The sequence below is a fragment of the Colobus angolensis genome, unplaced genomic scaffold (genome assembly GCF_000951035.1).
Source record: "Colobus angolensis palliatus isolate OR3802 unplaced genomic scaffold, Cang.pa_1.0 Scaffold229, whole genome shotgun sequence".
In the NCBI taxonomy this organism is placed as follows: Eukaryota; Metazoa; Chordata; class Mammalia; order Primates; family Cercopithecidae; genus Colobus; species Colobus angolensis.
The window spans coordinates 1,278,946-1,295,625 of record NW_012115477.1 but is presented as its reverse complement, the minus strand read 5'-3'; the positions used below and the strand labels follow the sequence as shown (position 1 = coordinate 1,295,625).

Here is a 16,680-nt window from a genome sequence, read left to right as displayed (position 1 = left end):
AAAACAAGACAAAATTGGAATATTCTAATTCAAAAACCAAACAAAATATTTTCTTTTTCAACAATGAATTCACTAAAAGATTTAGAGATTTGACAAGATGAAGAATTCACACAAAAATACACACATGAACCAAAGAAGGAGGCTTGAATTAGAATGACAGTTTGTCAGCTAAGTTTAGGGCTAACGTGATGCAATGAAATTGTCCTAAGTTTTTACTAACAAAATAGTAGCAAACTAAAACTTTCTGGTTATAAAATGATAATCATCTCAATCCTGCATTAAACCACAGAAAGCAACAGCTCTTCTTCGTGTACTCAATATTTCTTTTTCACTTCCCCAAGGCCAAATGTCATCATTTTTTATAAAACAAAATCAAAGCCAAATGGTAAAAATGCAAAGATTTGGTTAAACAAACAGTCAGAATTTCAGTGGTTTTTATCTTCAGCATCCCAAGCAACCAAACAAAGCCAAGATATTGTTCATCTCCTTGACAGACAAAGAGCCTCAGAGGTCCAGAGTGACATGCCCGAAGGCTGGCACGTGATTGGGCTAATTAAATTAAATAGCAGGAAACAGCTTTTCCATATGCCACTGCCTGGCCACACACAAACTGTAACAGTAAATCTTTTATACTAGTCAAGGAAAAGTGTAACCATTAAAAAATATACAGTATCAACACACCATCCAAGAATCAGAAGTTACATATCCACATAACCTCCCTAGGCCTGAACTTTAATGCCAAATGTTGAAAACTTCCAAATTCACTTTAGGGGCCATCTAAAAGTCCATGGTAATTAATGAAGATGAAAAAGAAACAACTCCGCCCATAAAGGTTCACTAACACTAACTTCAGCTAATATTCTGATTGCTTTAAGAACACATTTCTATACCAACTAAAATGAAAACCTGAATAGTTTTGAATCAAAGTTAAAATAAAATCTATTGCTCATTTTCCATCACTTTTAATTTCTTCCTCCTCATTACTCAACTGAAGATGAAGAGATAAATGTTTTAAAAGGCATAAAAGCCTTTGGAATCTTTTGAGAAAACTCTCCTAGTAGGCGCCCCACAATTTTTAGGTCAATGACACAATTTTCTCTAAGTTTGCCACTGCAGTTCTAGGCTTTTGGTCAAGAAAACATCATTTTAAACATATCTATACTTTCATGTTTCTAGAAAAGTTCCCCTGGGTTGGTAGGTCCCATTCATTTTTATCAGTCATGGTTTATATTGGCATTGATTTCTAATGCAAAGAACAAGAACTATGCAATAGTAATTGTCTTCCTGGATAAAGAAACCAGGAACTAAGCATTGTGGTGGAAAACTAAATGCAAGAAAACTGATTAATAGGGATCCCACATTAGAAGACTGCAAGCCACTTTTAAATTAGAGACATAGAAAATGTAGAATCATTGCAGAACATCCATGGCTTATCTCTTTAAATAGAAGCATTAAAATATAATATACAAAATGTAAATAATACTTAATTTTTAAAATAAAAATTACACTTACACTACCTAGTATTCACAGGTTATAAATAGTCCATTTTCTATGCTTCATATTGAAATTAAAAATTTTCATAAGATATATTATTTCTTACTATATTAAAGAGTTACTGAATTAACAGAACATGATCTAACAAATTTAGTAGGATCAATGTTACTCCAAGAAGAAAAGGAAAGAGACAGAGAGAGAAAGAAAGAGACAGAGAGAAGAAAGAGGAAGGGGGAAAGAAAGATGAAAAGAAAAACGAAGAAAGAAAGAAAGAAGGAAGGAAGAAAGGAAGGAAGGAAGAAAGGAAGGAAGGAAAGAAGAAAGGAACGAAGAAAGGAAGGAAGGAAAGAAGGAAGGAAGGGGAAGGGAAGGGAATGGAAGGGAAGGGAAGGAAGGGAAGGAAGAGAAAGTCTAATTCTTTAAATGGAAATTAGAAAAAAAATTTAAACTAGATTGTATCATTGTTTTCACATGGTTTAACCAATGTAATTGTAGGATGCATAAGTCCACCAAAAAACTTGGGTAAAAATGTCCATTCAGCTGTGTTTGTATATGTATAAGCAATTGTTAATGGTTGTTCCCTCATATCTGCCTTTAAAGTTAATATTTGAATGTAAAGAGTACCAAAATCCAAGAAATTCAAAGCCTGCTTGAAAATGACCAAGCCACACTGGAGAACTGACTTGGTAGGACCCAGTAAGTGACTAGCTTCTAAAGTGAAGACAGGACAAAGATGAGTTGAAGCAATTCATTCCTCCCCAAATAGCTGGATTTATCTTTCCAGACCTTTACTAAATCCAATCCTTTCTCTCCATCTTCATTTTTGCACCAGGGTCCTAGACTAAGACTGATTAATCCCTGGGGTCATCCACCCCTGTTAAATGCTCCAGAGAACTCACAAATTAGTGAGCAAGAGAGAAACCGAATGTAAAGGTTATGATAGACTTGCACAAACAGAACTTTAAAATAAGCCTCGAATGTTTCATGTGAACATTCTTTAAAGGAAGACAACAAATTTAAATTGTCTAACATTGAATGGAAATTTACTAGACATTAAACAGAACAAGAAAATATGAACCATATTCAAGAGAAAAATTAAGCAGTAGTAGCAGACTCCAAAATGACAGAAACAGAATTAACAGAAAATGACTTTAAAGTAAACATAAATACACTCAAGGATTTAAAGAAAAATGTGAATATGTTGCAGAGACAAATGGAAAATATATCTATATTTCTAGATGTGAAAACCTCAAGATCTTAAATTAAAAATTCACTGGATGTGATTAACAGAAGTTCATCTACTAGGAAGAAAAGATGTGTACAGCAATAGAAAATGTACCAAAGAAAACATGAAGAAAAAAATATGGAAACTTAAAGATCTGTAAGACATGGCAGGTGCCTGTAGTCCCAGGTACTCGGGAGGCTGAGGCAGGAGAATGGCATGAACCCGGGAGGCGGACCTTGCAGTGAGCTGAGATCGCGCCACTGCATTTCAGTCTGGGAGACAGAGCGAGACTCCATCTCAAACAACAACAACAACAACAAAACAAAAAGATCTGTGAGACAGTATCAAGCAGTCTACTCTATGTATAACTGGAGTCCCAAAAGAAAGAAACAGAAAATAATTAGCAGGAAAACTATCAGATGAAATAACACTTGACATTTTCTAAACTTTTAAAAAGTGCAAACCCACAGATATAAGAAGCCCAGTGAACCAAACAAGGATATACACAGAGAAAACCATATTAAGGGACATCATAATCATTTTGCTAAAAACTAGTATTAACCAAAAAATCTTATAAACAAGTAGAGAAAAATAAGCTACCTAATGTTAAGAGTTACTAAATAGCAACAGTAATCAAGATTCTGTGGTATTAGTGTAAAGACAGAGATCAATGGAATAAAATAAAAAGTTCAATTGATTTCTAACAAATAGACCAGAATAATTCAAAGGAGTAAGAATAATCTTTTCAAAAAAAGAGGTGCTGAAAAATATAATCCTGTAAGATAATGAACCTCAACCTATCTTCACATCATATCAAATTAATTCAAATTTCTCTTTCATTTAAATGTTTAAACTGGAAGAAGAAAGCAGGAAAACAAATCATTCTTGAAAGGACCCTAAAGCATTAACCACAGAAGAACAAATTGATAGACTGGGACACATCAAGTGTTAGTGTTAGTGCTTAAATACTCTGCTCTTCAAAATGGAAGGCCAACTACAAAGTAGGTGAAATTATTTGTAACATACATATGTAGACATAGATTGTATCCAAAATATATAATTTGATAACCCACAATAAAAAGACATGCCTCAATTTAAAAACTGAGCAACGTAATGCAGTCATTTGCTGCATACAGTTAGAAAAACCCGACAATATCAAGTGCAGACAACAACACAGAGTAATAGAAACTCATACATTGTTGATGAGAATGTCAAACAATAATTAACTACAAATGATTTGTCAGCTTCCTATAAAGTTAAACCTATAATGTACAACTCATTTTCACTTCTAAGTAATTACTCAAACAAAATACAAAAAATTTCTACAGAAACTTATATAAGATATTCATGGTAGTTTCATTCATAATTACTCACACCTGAAAATAACCTACATTTCCATCAATAGGCAAATACATAAACAAATTGTGGCATATCTGTACAGTGGCTAATTATTCAGCAATAAATAGGACCATATCACTGGTACATACATGGATAGATCTCAGAAGCATTTTCTGATTGAAAAAAAATTCAGACTGAAAATATCACAGACTCTTTTTTATATGATTCACCTAAATGCACTTCTAGAAAAATAAAAACTAATGTATAATGTCGGAATAACAGATCAATGGTTGACTGGGGCTGGGAGGAGAGTGAGGATGTGAGCCTGAGTATAAAGAGGGCAGGAGGGAATTCTCTGGAATGATATAAATATTCTCTATCTAGATAGTGGCACATACAATTCTCAAAGTTTATTAGACTCTCTGTCTCTATATATATCAAGTGGAGTTTGTATGGATATTATAGTTCAAAAAATAGATTAAAAATCACTAAGATTTGGGAAGTTGTATGTAAACAAAAGTAAAAATAACATTTTAAAATTTTAATTTAAACAGCATGCCAAAAACCTCAGGACATTAAAAATTAGAATTTTTTTTAATCCCTGAGAGAGCCCCTTTGTAAGGAAAAAAATATTATCTGCTTCCATATCCAGAAAAACGTCATAATGAAATACAACTGACCACTGTAAACATATAAAGACATAAAATATATCGATTTTAAGATTTGTATGCAATAAAGAAAATATAAAATAAAGGAACCAAGTTGTATATTTTTATGAGTTTGTCAGATAATTCAAATAATTAAGCAAAAGTCAAATAATTTATAATTTGCTGTAGAAAAACATTAAATGTGCTATAATTCATAAAGTATAAGTTTTTTTAAAAAAGGATTTGATAGCACCATCTTCATGACCAAAATATATCTAAGATGCTTAAAATACAGTGTAAAGTAGACTTATTCTTCACCATGTTAAATGAAAGTAATAGACAGAGGACAAGTAGCTATGCAAAATTATCCAGTCGAATTACTTAAGATCAAGAAATCATTGCAAGATTTCCCATTCTAAGTTCTTTGAGCATTTACCTAACTAGAGATAGGAGGTGGTGGAGAGGGGAAGTTTCCCAGAACATTTGTTAAAAAGCAGAGACAGAAAAATCTTAGCATTCTTTATTTCATGCTGATTCCAAAGAAAGACAGAGTCCATATACAACCCCGCACTGCTAAATTTGACTGGCTTTAAAAATAAAAATAAAAAAAAAGAAAGACAGAGTCCAATGCAAATATGACAAGAGAACCCCCTGTGGGCTACTAGGCAATGCCAGTTTTCTGAGTTTTGCTTTCTGATTGATGGCTTTGGTGCTGATAATAGGATGGGAATTAAAGTTAGAGGAGACCTGTGCACAGACATAGCTTATCCAAAGATACTCTGTGATCAATACATATTCTTAATACATCCTTCGGAACAATGATCATGTTAATCATTCATACCTAGAGTTGTTTTAAAATTGGTGAATCATTAGTTGAAATTTGGTGAAAAAAAATCCAGGATTCTTTTTACGGGAGGTAAGAAGAGACAGACGAAAAAGCAGTGGAGAGGAAGAAGAGGAGTAATGTACTCACAGGGTCTCCCAAAGAACATTTGAACCTGAGGACTTCCTGTAAGTCATGAAAGGGCTGCAGCTGAATCAACCCTAGACGGTTCTCAACTCTTGGGGCAGGGAGGAGAGGCTGAGCAGCCTCCTGCAGTAACCTGGGCCGTATACATATTGCCATTTTTTATGTGTGCTAGGACATGAAAAAGGTGGGAAGCACTGTTCTAGAGTTTTGTTTTTTTTTTTTATTTACAGAAGAGAAAATTATTCACTATTAAAGACTGAAATTGAGTGTAAAGTCAGCTCCTACCAAGGAGAACAAAGTTACTAAAGTTCCAAGATATATTAATGTTACTATTCATAACAATAGCTAATTTTTACTGTGTACCCATTATGCTAGTACTCATTACACTATTTAAACATGTTCACACATTTAAAGCTCACAACCCCTCAACAGAAAAATTTAGAATTCCTGACCACACTTAACAAACAAGTAAACAGAGATTTGGCAGAATTCGGTAATTTACTTCACATGGAGTTGCTAGTAGGTGGGGAAGTTGGAGTTGCAACTCCTGCAGACTAACTATAAAATCAATATTACTGTACAACCACTAGGTGGTTACACTTATGAGGCAGTTTCATGCATAGATCTCAAAGACAATGCAAAATGCCACTGTTTTTGATGCATACATAGGGTTTGATGCATACCTAGTCAAAACAACACATCGATTTCCACACTCAGTAAGTTTTCTTTAAATATGCATAAGGAGGAGACTGACTCTCTAAGAAAGATTAATATGAATTATTTTGTCTTCTTTCCAAGCCCTCACTTTAAAAAACTATCTATAGAATACGTGGAAATAGAAAAATTAATACTATAAAGAGGTCATTCAAATTAATCTATATATTGTATTTTTATCTAAAAGTGTATGTTAGATATTAGAAGTCATCGTCAATTCATATATAAATATAAATTATAAAAATTAATAAGGTGTGAGTACTGTTAAATAATAAATTCATCAAGAAAAAAATTTCCATCATTTACCATTATCTGAAAATTAAAACATAGTAGCTATTTTTACTAAATTCAGTTTAAAAAATATATTACTAAGGAGGACACTGAGGACAAGAAATAGTCCATCAAGTAAAAAACGACTCCACATTTCACATAGAAAACAACAGTGAGAATAAAATCATAGTATGGAAGAAAATGGCCTTTAGCCATTTACATCTGACTAAGAACAACGTAAAACAAAAACCATTAAAATAAAGTTCAGCCGAGCATTTCATAGGTTCCCTGAGTGGCTCTAGGAACAATGGTGAACACAATAGAGTACATTTTCCCTGACCTCAAAAAGCAAAAAGATATAATGCCACACAGATAATGATTAAAGAAGGATTACATGGGAAACTATGGAACTGATTTCAAGTTGGTGCGTTCAGAAGGGCTAGAGAAATCACAGATGGCATATGGGAGAAGTGAGGGCCTGGTCAGAGTATAACGGTTGAATTATGAGGACTGTAGCTCTATGATACCATGTAAGTGAAATATTAGAAAGAAATTACTGTAGGTTGTACCACAGAAAATGGGAAAATGGTATTGGTATTTTACAGTAAGTTAACTGAATTCGTAAAAATATCACACTGATATAAAAGGGGGCTATTGCAATGAGAGAAGCATGGCTTTGTTTTCCTGTTCACTAGTAGCTAGAGAAAGCAAAGCCAAAGGGGAAGTGAAGAAATATGATGATCTGAAATCAGAAACAGGAGGACCAACTGCCCATAGGAGATAAAGGAATGAAGATAATCAAAGATGACTACATGATCATCTATCCCACTGTCTAAATGGTGGTCTCATCATCAACAACAACAACAACAACAAAGAAAAGCAGGAAAAACCAGCATATATTATGGATGAATTTACTAACTTTGAGATGAGAATGGAGCCATAAGTGAATTCTTAAAACTGATATTGGTAATAAAACACTTGGTAGACTCTGAGTTGTCTTTAAGGTAAACCTTTAAAGAATCTTTAAACCCTTAAACCATTAAGATGGCTCAGATCTCTGCTAACACTAACATTTTATGCCTCTATATTAATTAAGAGCAACAGAATGATACTGGCAGGAGTAAATATTCATTTGTTCAAGTTTTAGAGTCCATCGATTTTCAAATTGATGTGATGAGATCTATCAATTAACAAAATACAAAATGAGGTGAAGATGATCTAAAGCAGAAACATAAATACAAATAAAAATATGTGAGTCACAAATGCAAGCCATATATACTCTTTTTGAATAGTCACATTTAAAAAGTAAAACAGGTAAGATTAATTTTAATGATGTTATATGACTTAATATATATTTTAAATATTATTTTGATATGTAATCAACAGACATCATCCTTAATGAAATAGTAGTATACTTTTTGTACCATATCTTTGAAATCTGGTGTGCATTTTCTACTTAGGCTGTACCTCAATTCTTGCCAGCCGCATTTTAAATGTTCAATAGGTACATGTGGCTACTAGTTGGGACAGAGCAAAACTAGGGTTCTTTCTCCAGAAATTCTGTCAACAGAGGCATGAAGATCAAAGCGAAGACATGAACATTATTTCCACATAATTTTTTTAAAGACATGCTCTTGTTTTGTCACTCAGGCTAGAGCACAGTGGCACGATCATAGCTCAGTGCAGCCTCAAACTCCTGGGCTCAACAATCCTCCTGCCCTAACCTCTCAGATATCTAGGTCTACAGACATGCTTCCATACCTGGCTTCAACATAAAATCCAACTGTAATTAGTAAAAGTGAGTGACTAGGGTAGGATCTTAATCGCAAAAACTGCAATTACTTTTGCATCAACTAGTAGAAATAAGGAAAATGAAGATAATGTATTAGAAAATAAAGTCCAATAATCATGAAGTTCATATCTCTTTAAAAATAACTTAAATGCATGGAAGAATATTATTTGAAAAACAATGTGTATGATACAAAATGGATCAAAGACCTAATATTAAGGGCTAAATTTATATTAATGAAACTCTAAGAAGGCAACCTAAGTGTAAATCTTTATAACCTTGGATTAGGTTACAGGTTTTAAAATATGATACCAAGAGCACAAGTAGCAAAAGGAAAAATAGATAAACTGGACTTCAGCAAAGTCCAATTTGATGAACTTTTGTTCATCAAAGAACACTTAAGAAAATGAAAAGAAAACTGACAGAATAGGAGAAAATATTTGCAACTTACATACCTGATAAAGGTCTACTACTGAAAATATATCTGAAAGCACTTACAACTCAACAACAAAAAGATAAGCAAGTCAACTAGAAAATGGGCAAAGGACTTGAATAGATGCTGCTCCTAAGAAGTTACAGAAATGGCCGATAAGCAAATAAAAAGATGCTCAACATCATTAGTCATTAATGAAACAGAAATCAAAGCAACAATGATAGTACTGCATACCCACTAGGATGGCTATCATCAATAAAGCAGGGAAAATAACAAACGGAGAAGATTGGGAGGAACTGGAACATTGTAGCAGAAAATTAAAATAGTTCAGCTATGTGGAAAACAGTTTGACAGTTCCTCAAAAAGTTAAACAGTTACCATATGACCCAGAAATTTCACTCCTAGATATATACCCAGAAGAAATGAAAATACATCTTCTCACAAAAGCCTTGTACATGAATGACGACAGCAGCAATACTCATAATAGACAAAAAAAGTGAAAACTGTGTGTTCAACTGATGAATGAATAAGCAAAATGTTGTATAGCCATACAAGGGAATATTACTCAGCCATAAGAAGGAATGAAGTACTGATGCTATGGATGAACCTTGAAAATCTTCTGCATAAGGAAAGAAGCCAGGCACAACAGGCCACATAATGCATGACTTTATTTATATGAAATATCCACAGTAGGCAAATCCACAGAGATACAAAGCAGCTTAGTGGTCGTCAGGGGCAAGAAGGAGCGTGGGGTTGGAGTGACTGCTTAGTTGGTACAAGATTTTTTTTTGAGTTGGGATTAATGGAAGTGTTTTGGAATTAGATACTAGTGACAGCTACACAGCACCATGAATATTCAAAAACTTATTGAAGTAATTCCAGTAAATATAGTGAGAATCGCCTATACTTGAGTTAAAATGCAGAAGAAGCCTAGAACAATATACAAAAACAGGAGACAGGATATTTTGAAAACTATGAATCAGAGAATCCGAGGATCTTAGGTAAAAGCTATTAAAAATCAGGCCAGATTTCAGAAGGTGGTTAGGGCACCTGGCCATCTCCAAAACATTATTTCTGAATCAGACTCTTCAAAGGGCTTGCAAAGGTAGATGACTGGGCTCCCAGTCAGAACAACAGAATCAGAACCTCTACAGGTGTGGTCAGAACCTGTTTCCCTCAAGAGGCTTGTCATGCATCTTTCCACTGGAATACCACTTCGGAGGTCTAGAACGTGACAACTGTCTCTATTTTTCCCTTCCACAACGTTTTATACAGACTACTGAAGTCAAAATTATTATCAGGTGCGTCCTTGATAGGTTTAAAAGTCTGTAAAAGGCAGCGTCCTGATGGTTTAGAAATTGGACTTTCTTTGCACTGGCTGGGGAATGAAGGTAAGAAGTAAAGGAGAGCTCTGAATCTGCTAAAATCCTTTCTCCTTCCCCCTAAAAGTTAACCAAGTGTGGCCCCTCTGTTTCACTCCCTCCTAGGACTGTCTATGGTGAGAAAAAAGAAGTCCACACATTTTCATGATTAAAAATGGTTGAACAAAATGTGTGCAGGATTAGAACCCTCATCTAACCCTAATCCTCACTAGAATTAGAAAAAAAAAAAAAGAGCTCTAATCACTAATCTCATATAGAAGCTATTAAAAACACATTATTGATTCGGTTGGGCGCGGTGGCTCAAGCCTGTAATCCCAGCACTTTGGGAGGCTGAGGCGGGCGGATCACGAGGTCAGGAGATCCAGACCATCCTGGCTAACACGGTGAAACCCCGTCTCTACTAAAAACGCACACACAAAATTAGCTGGGCGCGGTGGTGGGCGCCTGTAGTCCCAGCTACTAGGGAGGTTGAGGCAGGAGAATGGCTTGAACCCGGGAGGCGGAGCTTGCAGTAAGCTGCGATCGCGCTACTGCACTCCAGCCTGGGCGACTGAGCAAGACTCCATCTCAAAAAAAACTAAAAAAATTTTAAAAAAAGATTATTCATTCAAGACAGTTTGGCAAATGCTAATGAGGAGAGATAGAGAAACAACTGAATAAATTGGACAGAAGCAAGCATATCGGGCAGATATAAAGAATTGTTGCACCAACACAGCACAACGGTAAAGGTTGAGAACAGGGACTCCGGTGTCAAAGTACGTGAGTTCAAATTAAAGCTAGACCTCCTAAATCAGTGACCTTGACTTTAATTTATCTGTGTTGCGGTGCTCTCATCTCTACAGTGGGATGGTAATAATACCTCCTTCGTCAGGTTATTATGAGGACCAAATGAACTAACAGATATGAAGTGCTTGCACACTGTGTGTGTATAATAGATAAAAGTAAACATCTTTTTGTAAATCAAAATGATCCCCAAAAGTTGCATTGCCTAAACACAGTTTACAGCCTCAAAGATGTTATTATAAAATGACATGTAACAACAAGAATATAAACATTTTTAAGCCTACATAGACATGTTGTTGGCATGACTGAAAAGTTATATTCCCAATATCCTTTGTATTTGCCCAAATTCTTTGACTGCATTCTATATTTTCCTCTTGAAATGGAGATGAAGGAATGATCAATAATAAAGGGAATAATAGTCTGAAACTCATTCTTTTGTATCTCCAAGTTCCTGATATAATCAGTTACAATTGGAGACCTCAAATTATTTATCATTGTAAACCTTCAATCATACACCCACAATTTATACATATTACAGCGATTCAAAATTGTACGCTTCAATTATTGAAAAAAACACAAAGAAATGCCAAATTAAAAACAATATATCTATTAAGTACTAGGTTTCAACAAAAGGTTTAGTGTCTGAATTCCTTTTCAACATCCTTTGAAAAAAAAAGGAGCATACAACAATATACAGCAATTTCTAAAAGACTCTCTTTCTCAGGTCTATGAAAAGTAGCAGTCCACACTTCATCAACCACCTTCAGCAATGAGAAGGTGAACTTTTACTGCCAGAAGAAAAAAATATCTAATGATTTTTTATTTCAAGACTTGGCAATAACTATTTTTTCTAAAGAAAAGGTTTCTAATGCTAGATTGATGCTTTGTATTAAAACAGTCACCCTATATAACACTTCAGAAATCAGATATACACTATAAAACCATTTTTAATTGATTTCTCTAACTCATATTTTAGGATCTCTGGTACCAAGTTAGTCCTGTAATTTTATAGTTCAAAGGCAAATTTCAGGAAATTATAATTAGCAATAATGGTATTTCCAGAATTCTGATTGTATTCTCAAATTTATGGCACTATAAAATGATAATCCATCTGTAACAGTCAATAGTTATAGCTCCAGATTTCTTGACACTCTAATGCAATACTGATGTGACTTAGAGTATGGCAGAGTTGCCTTTACTTGAATCAGGCTCCTGTTCCTCACACTGGTATTATAATAATTGTTACCATATAAGGGGAGATCATTTAATTACTATTTTCTCTTTAAATTTATGTGCTGTCACTTTCTACTTGTATTTCAAGATCTCACTGTAATAGACATAATTATTACAACGCTTGGAATATTATTCATTTTAATATTTACTGAGTGCTTGTTATATTCAAGGGATTGTGTTAAGCTTTTTAAAAATAATTTTTTAAGTTGAGCAAAGTTAGGAACTGACAACTATTTAGATAAAGTTTTATATTTAGAAGTTGACATTTTAATTTAAATACCAAACATGATAACATATCATGAAAAAGGTTACACTGGCAAAAGGAAAATGAAGCAAATTTTACATGTGTTAGCTATTTGATAATTTTGGATGTAAATAGTTGAAAGTCATTATTGCTGAATTTATTGTTTTTAATGGTATTAGATGTAACTGCTCAAAATGTCTTTATTTTCTTGTTTCAACAAAGACTGGCAATATATTTTGATATATGAGATCTAGTGTGCAAGCTTCAACTTCGATTAAATACGGCAAGTTTACACAAAGCCAAGTGTATGAAAGGGGATCTTTTAAAAAAAACTTTATTTGAGAAAGGAAGAGACTTATAACAGAAGGCAAGAAGGGAAACATACAAACAATATATTTACAACACAAAACAAGAGATCACCTTCGAGGGTGTAAATTATAATAAATACAGTAGATTTTAAAGGAGACATTTATCAATTAATTCTAAGATTATTTAAGTCCAGCTTTCCTTTTCACTGGTTCCAGGTAGTTTCTTGATTAAATTCAAAGACTATCAAATTCAAACAATTAACGTCCACCAACTGTACTGATGAAACTCTCTCAAATGACATTATAAAAAATAGTTTTTTTTTGTTTGTGATTACATATCTTTGAAGTAATATTATACAAAAGTCTGCTCAGCCACATGTTCCTCCCCAAATAAAATGTATTTTAAAAGATGCACTATCCCTTTTTTATGAGATTGAAAAAAGACTTTGAAGAAAATGAATATTTATGAGATGGAAAAAATATACAATTTTATCTTAGGCATGCCATATTTTTAATGCAAAACAACTGACAAAAAGTCATTTTAATATGAAGGAATATACTAACCAAAATATGTTGGTGATAGGGAGTGTTCCTATTATAGCTATTTGTCAAATTATCAGAAGGACTTTCATTATATGGAAAAGTTTTAAACTTTCTAACTTCTAGTTATGTTAATTTAATTTGAATGGAGACTTTTTTAAAAAGGATAATGTATCTTTAGCAGTAACATTTTTAAAGAAATATTTTTAAATGTCACAGCAAAATGTAAACAACACGTGCCAATAACATACAGTTGAACAATGTCTACATTTGGCAAAACTGCTATATCTCCTTTGAAATAGGATACTACACCTTGAAATACCTCGGATTTAGAAATATAAATATTTTAATAGAAAAAACCTCACAAAGATTCTAGGTCAATTTGGATTATCCATATTAAAGGGGTCTTAATACAACGAACCTTTAACTAGCTTAACAAAAGTAAACCTATAAAACAAGGTAAACATATCAAAAGGGAATATGAAGGAAATGTTCCAGTGAAAAGCTTCCGTAACAATTTCCCTACTTGTGGTGTTATTTTCTTAGACAATAAATCAATTCATAGAGTGCCCTTTAAAAACAGAAAGAGTAAAACACTATCCTCAGATTTTTTTTCCTACATTCCTCAGTACATGAATCACTTTGACTTCCTGTTTCCACAAGGCATTTCCTGTTCAGCCTCACAGAATCACTTTTCTGTAGGAGAACAGCAGGAACCTGACAAAGAACTGACTTGAATAAACAGTGTCTTCTGTTGCCTTCAAAGTTGTTTGTATTTTATAGCATCAAAGGACATAGTCCTCCTGAAGGTGCATTATGTACAAGTAAATTCTTTTGTTAAACCTATCTTTTCCAATTGTTATTTGTCAGAATGTTATGGTATATGCCCATGACATTATGGAATTATACTTAAGAGATTCTAGTGACAATATAAAATATGATACACCTTCTTCTTTTCAAACTGATTTTGACTTGATATCAGATAATATTCATCCTGTTACTGTGTTTTTTGTAATCATTGATACAATATTGTATCTGATTGGACCATTATGCTGCACATTACTTCTCACCAACATTCGCATCTGCTTCATTTGCTCTTTTTTGATAGACAATGTCATCAAATTACACAAAATAAAAGTAAAATGAGCAGTGCTATGTGAGACATAATCTAATATTGAAAGTAGTGCTGCAGTTTGCATCTATATATTTAAAACCACCTGTATTCCTAATATGTTCAATTGCAACCTACACAATAACCTAGGACTACTGGCATGGTGACCAGAACATTTCTACTTAACTAAAAAAAGAGAGAGGAAGGAAGGGGCAGACTAACTTTAGCAGTGTTCAAGACTATAGTATGATACATTATGTACAGTGATGTGAAAATTGAATTCTACATGTTGCAAAAAAATCAAAAACTAATCGAATGCTTCATTGATCAGACTGGGAGACTATCCAGCAGTCACTGATCTCAACACATAAACTAAAACTAACAGTGAATTCGTTTTCCTTAGAAGTAACTGGTGTAGCAGGCTTTGGGATAAATTTAAAGCCTATCAATTGCTCAGATATTATATATCATAATTTTAGTGTAACAGGTATTTCCTTACCAGTGGATTTTCAGTGAAACCTTGATATCTATATAGAGATCAGTATATAGAGAGACCTCTGTATAGATATATACATATATCTGCATTAGTTAGAATCTTTAAACACTGAACTCAAATCATCGAGAAATATAAACTGATAGGAAATCATATCCATTTACCAAAACTGCAATGCATTTCATGTTCAGATAATGACTTTAATTACAAATCCTGGAGCTAAATCTTTGCCTATTACCTGTTGCATAAAAGCAGCCTGCTCCCCAGATTCCATTTCCTGGATCTGAGCATCTTCATCACTGTCCACTGGTTCCTCCTTGACCTTCACAGCCCCAACTTGTCCCAGTGTGTCATCCACACAAGCACTGCTGTCGCTCCTAGTGCTGTTGCCACTAGAGGGCGCTCTGTCTTCCTGCATCGCCTGGTCCCCCTGAAGCTCTTCCTCGGCCTCCTCAAGGTGACTGCCTGGTTGCTTCAGTTGTTCAATAGATTTCGAAAGCAGCTAGAAGAGAGTGTTCAGGGGTTCAAAATTCAGTAGTTCTTGATGGTAACAGAGAAGCAAATTACACTTTGATTTCTAATAACTTTTACACTGTGATTTCTAATCATTGAACATGCATTTCAGAATGAACTTGGAGGCAACAAGTTTCCTCAGTAATACGAAATCTGAAGTAGTCCCATTATTCCATATTGTATGGGTCTAGTAGGCAGGGAATAAGGTCTTTAAGTGTTGGGTTGTTTTTTCTTTTTAATGGATCACTCTTTAATGCAGTTAGAACATGGTGTACGAAAAGGTAAATAAACTATCCATGGAAACTCTGAAACTTTCAAAAGGACAAGTTTTGAAAGTTGAACCTGGGAATAATGCTTTTCTCAAAAGATAAAGGGGGTGATAAAAAATGCTGTCAATATCATTTTTCAACGAATGTTAAACACTATAAAAGCCAGAACACAAATGCTAAGAGTCTTTGTCTAATTTTCTCGTACCTATACAGAGAAACTATGGTCAAATGAAAAAGCGCCTTCTTACATATATTTGGAGGACACAGAAATATTCATTTTGATATTCTGAACTTTAGAAAGGTGTAAGATTTTTAAAAGATAATAAAATGCTTTATGAACAGACTCAAATGGAAATTAAGTATTAGAAAAGAATCAGGAAATTATTTTTTAATTTGAAAATCATTATTTAGACATTTTATTTCATAAATTAGATTGAACTTGGGTTTCAGAAGTCAATGAATTAACTGCTTAATGATTTTAAAAGATAATTGACAACATGCCTAACTTAAACAATAGCAAAATACCATAACATGAAAGCTCAATAAATGGGGAAAAGGTCTCAATATTATTTCATCTCACAATGGCCATTTGTTTTATTTCACAATGTCCCTGTGGACTAAATCATCTGTAGACCTTGAACTGTGTTTTCAAGAGTTGTTAGTTTTCTGCTAAGTCAATACCTATGTAAGCAAAATGCCAATTATTGTAACTAGCAGCACATTTATAATACTACTACCACAAACATGAATGCAGACTTTTCTTTGTCAAATTCATGCTTACCTCCTACTCACACATAATTAAAAAATACATGTTTTAAAATGTGAATACTTAAGTACTCAGACTTAGATGGACACCTCATCCTCTTTAGGCTTATAGACTTTCCTGGAGTCCACACAACCTCAAATGGCCCTGATAACACTAAC

General features: G+C 33.7%; 1 protein-coding gene across 6 annotated transcripts in view; it reads right to left on the bottom strand.

Moving 5' to 3' along the window:
- Positions 1-16,680, bottom strand: part of HDAC9 (histone deacetylase 9) — a 921,220-nt gene that overhangs the window by 314,723 nt on the left and 589,817 nt on the right. For 4 of the 6 annotated variants that reach the window (XM_011944152.1, XM_011944154.1, XM_011944155.1 and 1 more), the window contains one exon: positions 12,841-15,476. In XM_011944152.1, the coding sequence (XP_011799542.1) occupies positions 15,162-15,476 (315 nt within the window). In that variant the 3' untranslated portion in view covers positions 12,841-15,161. Of the gene's footprint in view, positions 1-12,840; positions 15,477-16,680 lie in introns of those variants that run through there. The other 2 variants (XM_011944150.1, XM_011944151.1) reach the window with 1 other exon arrangement.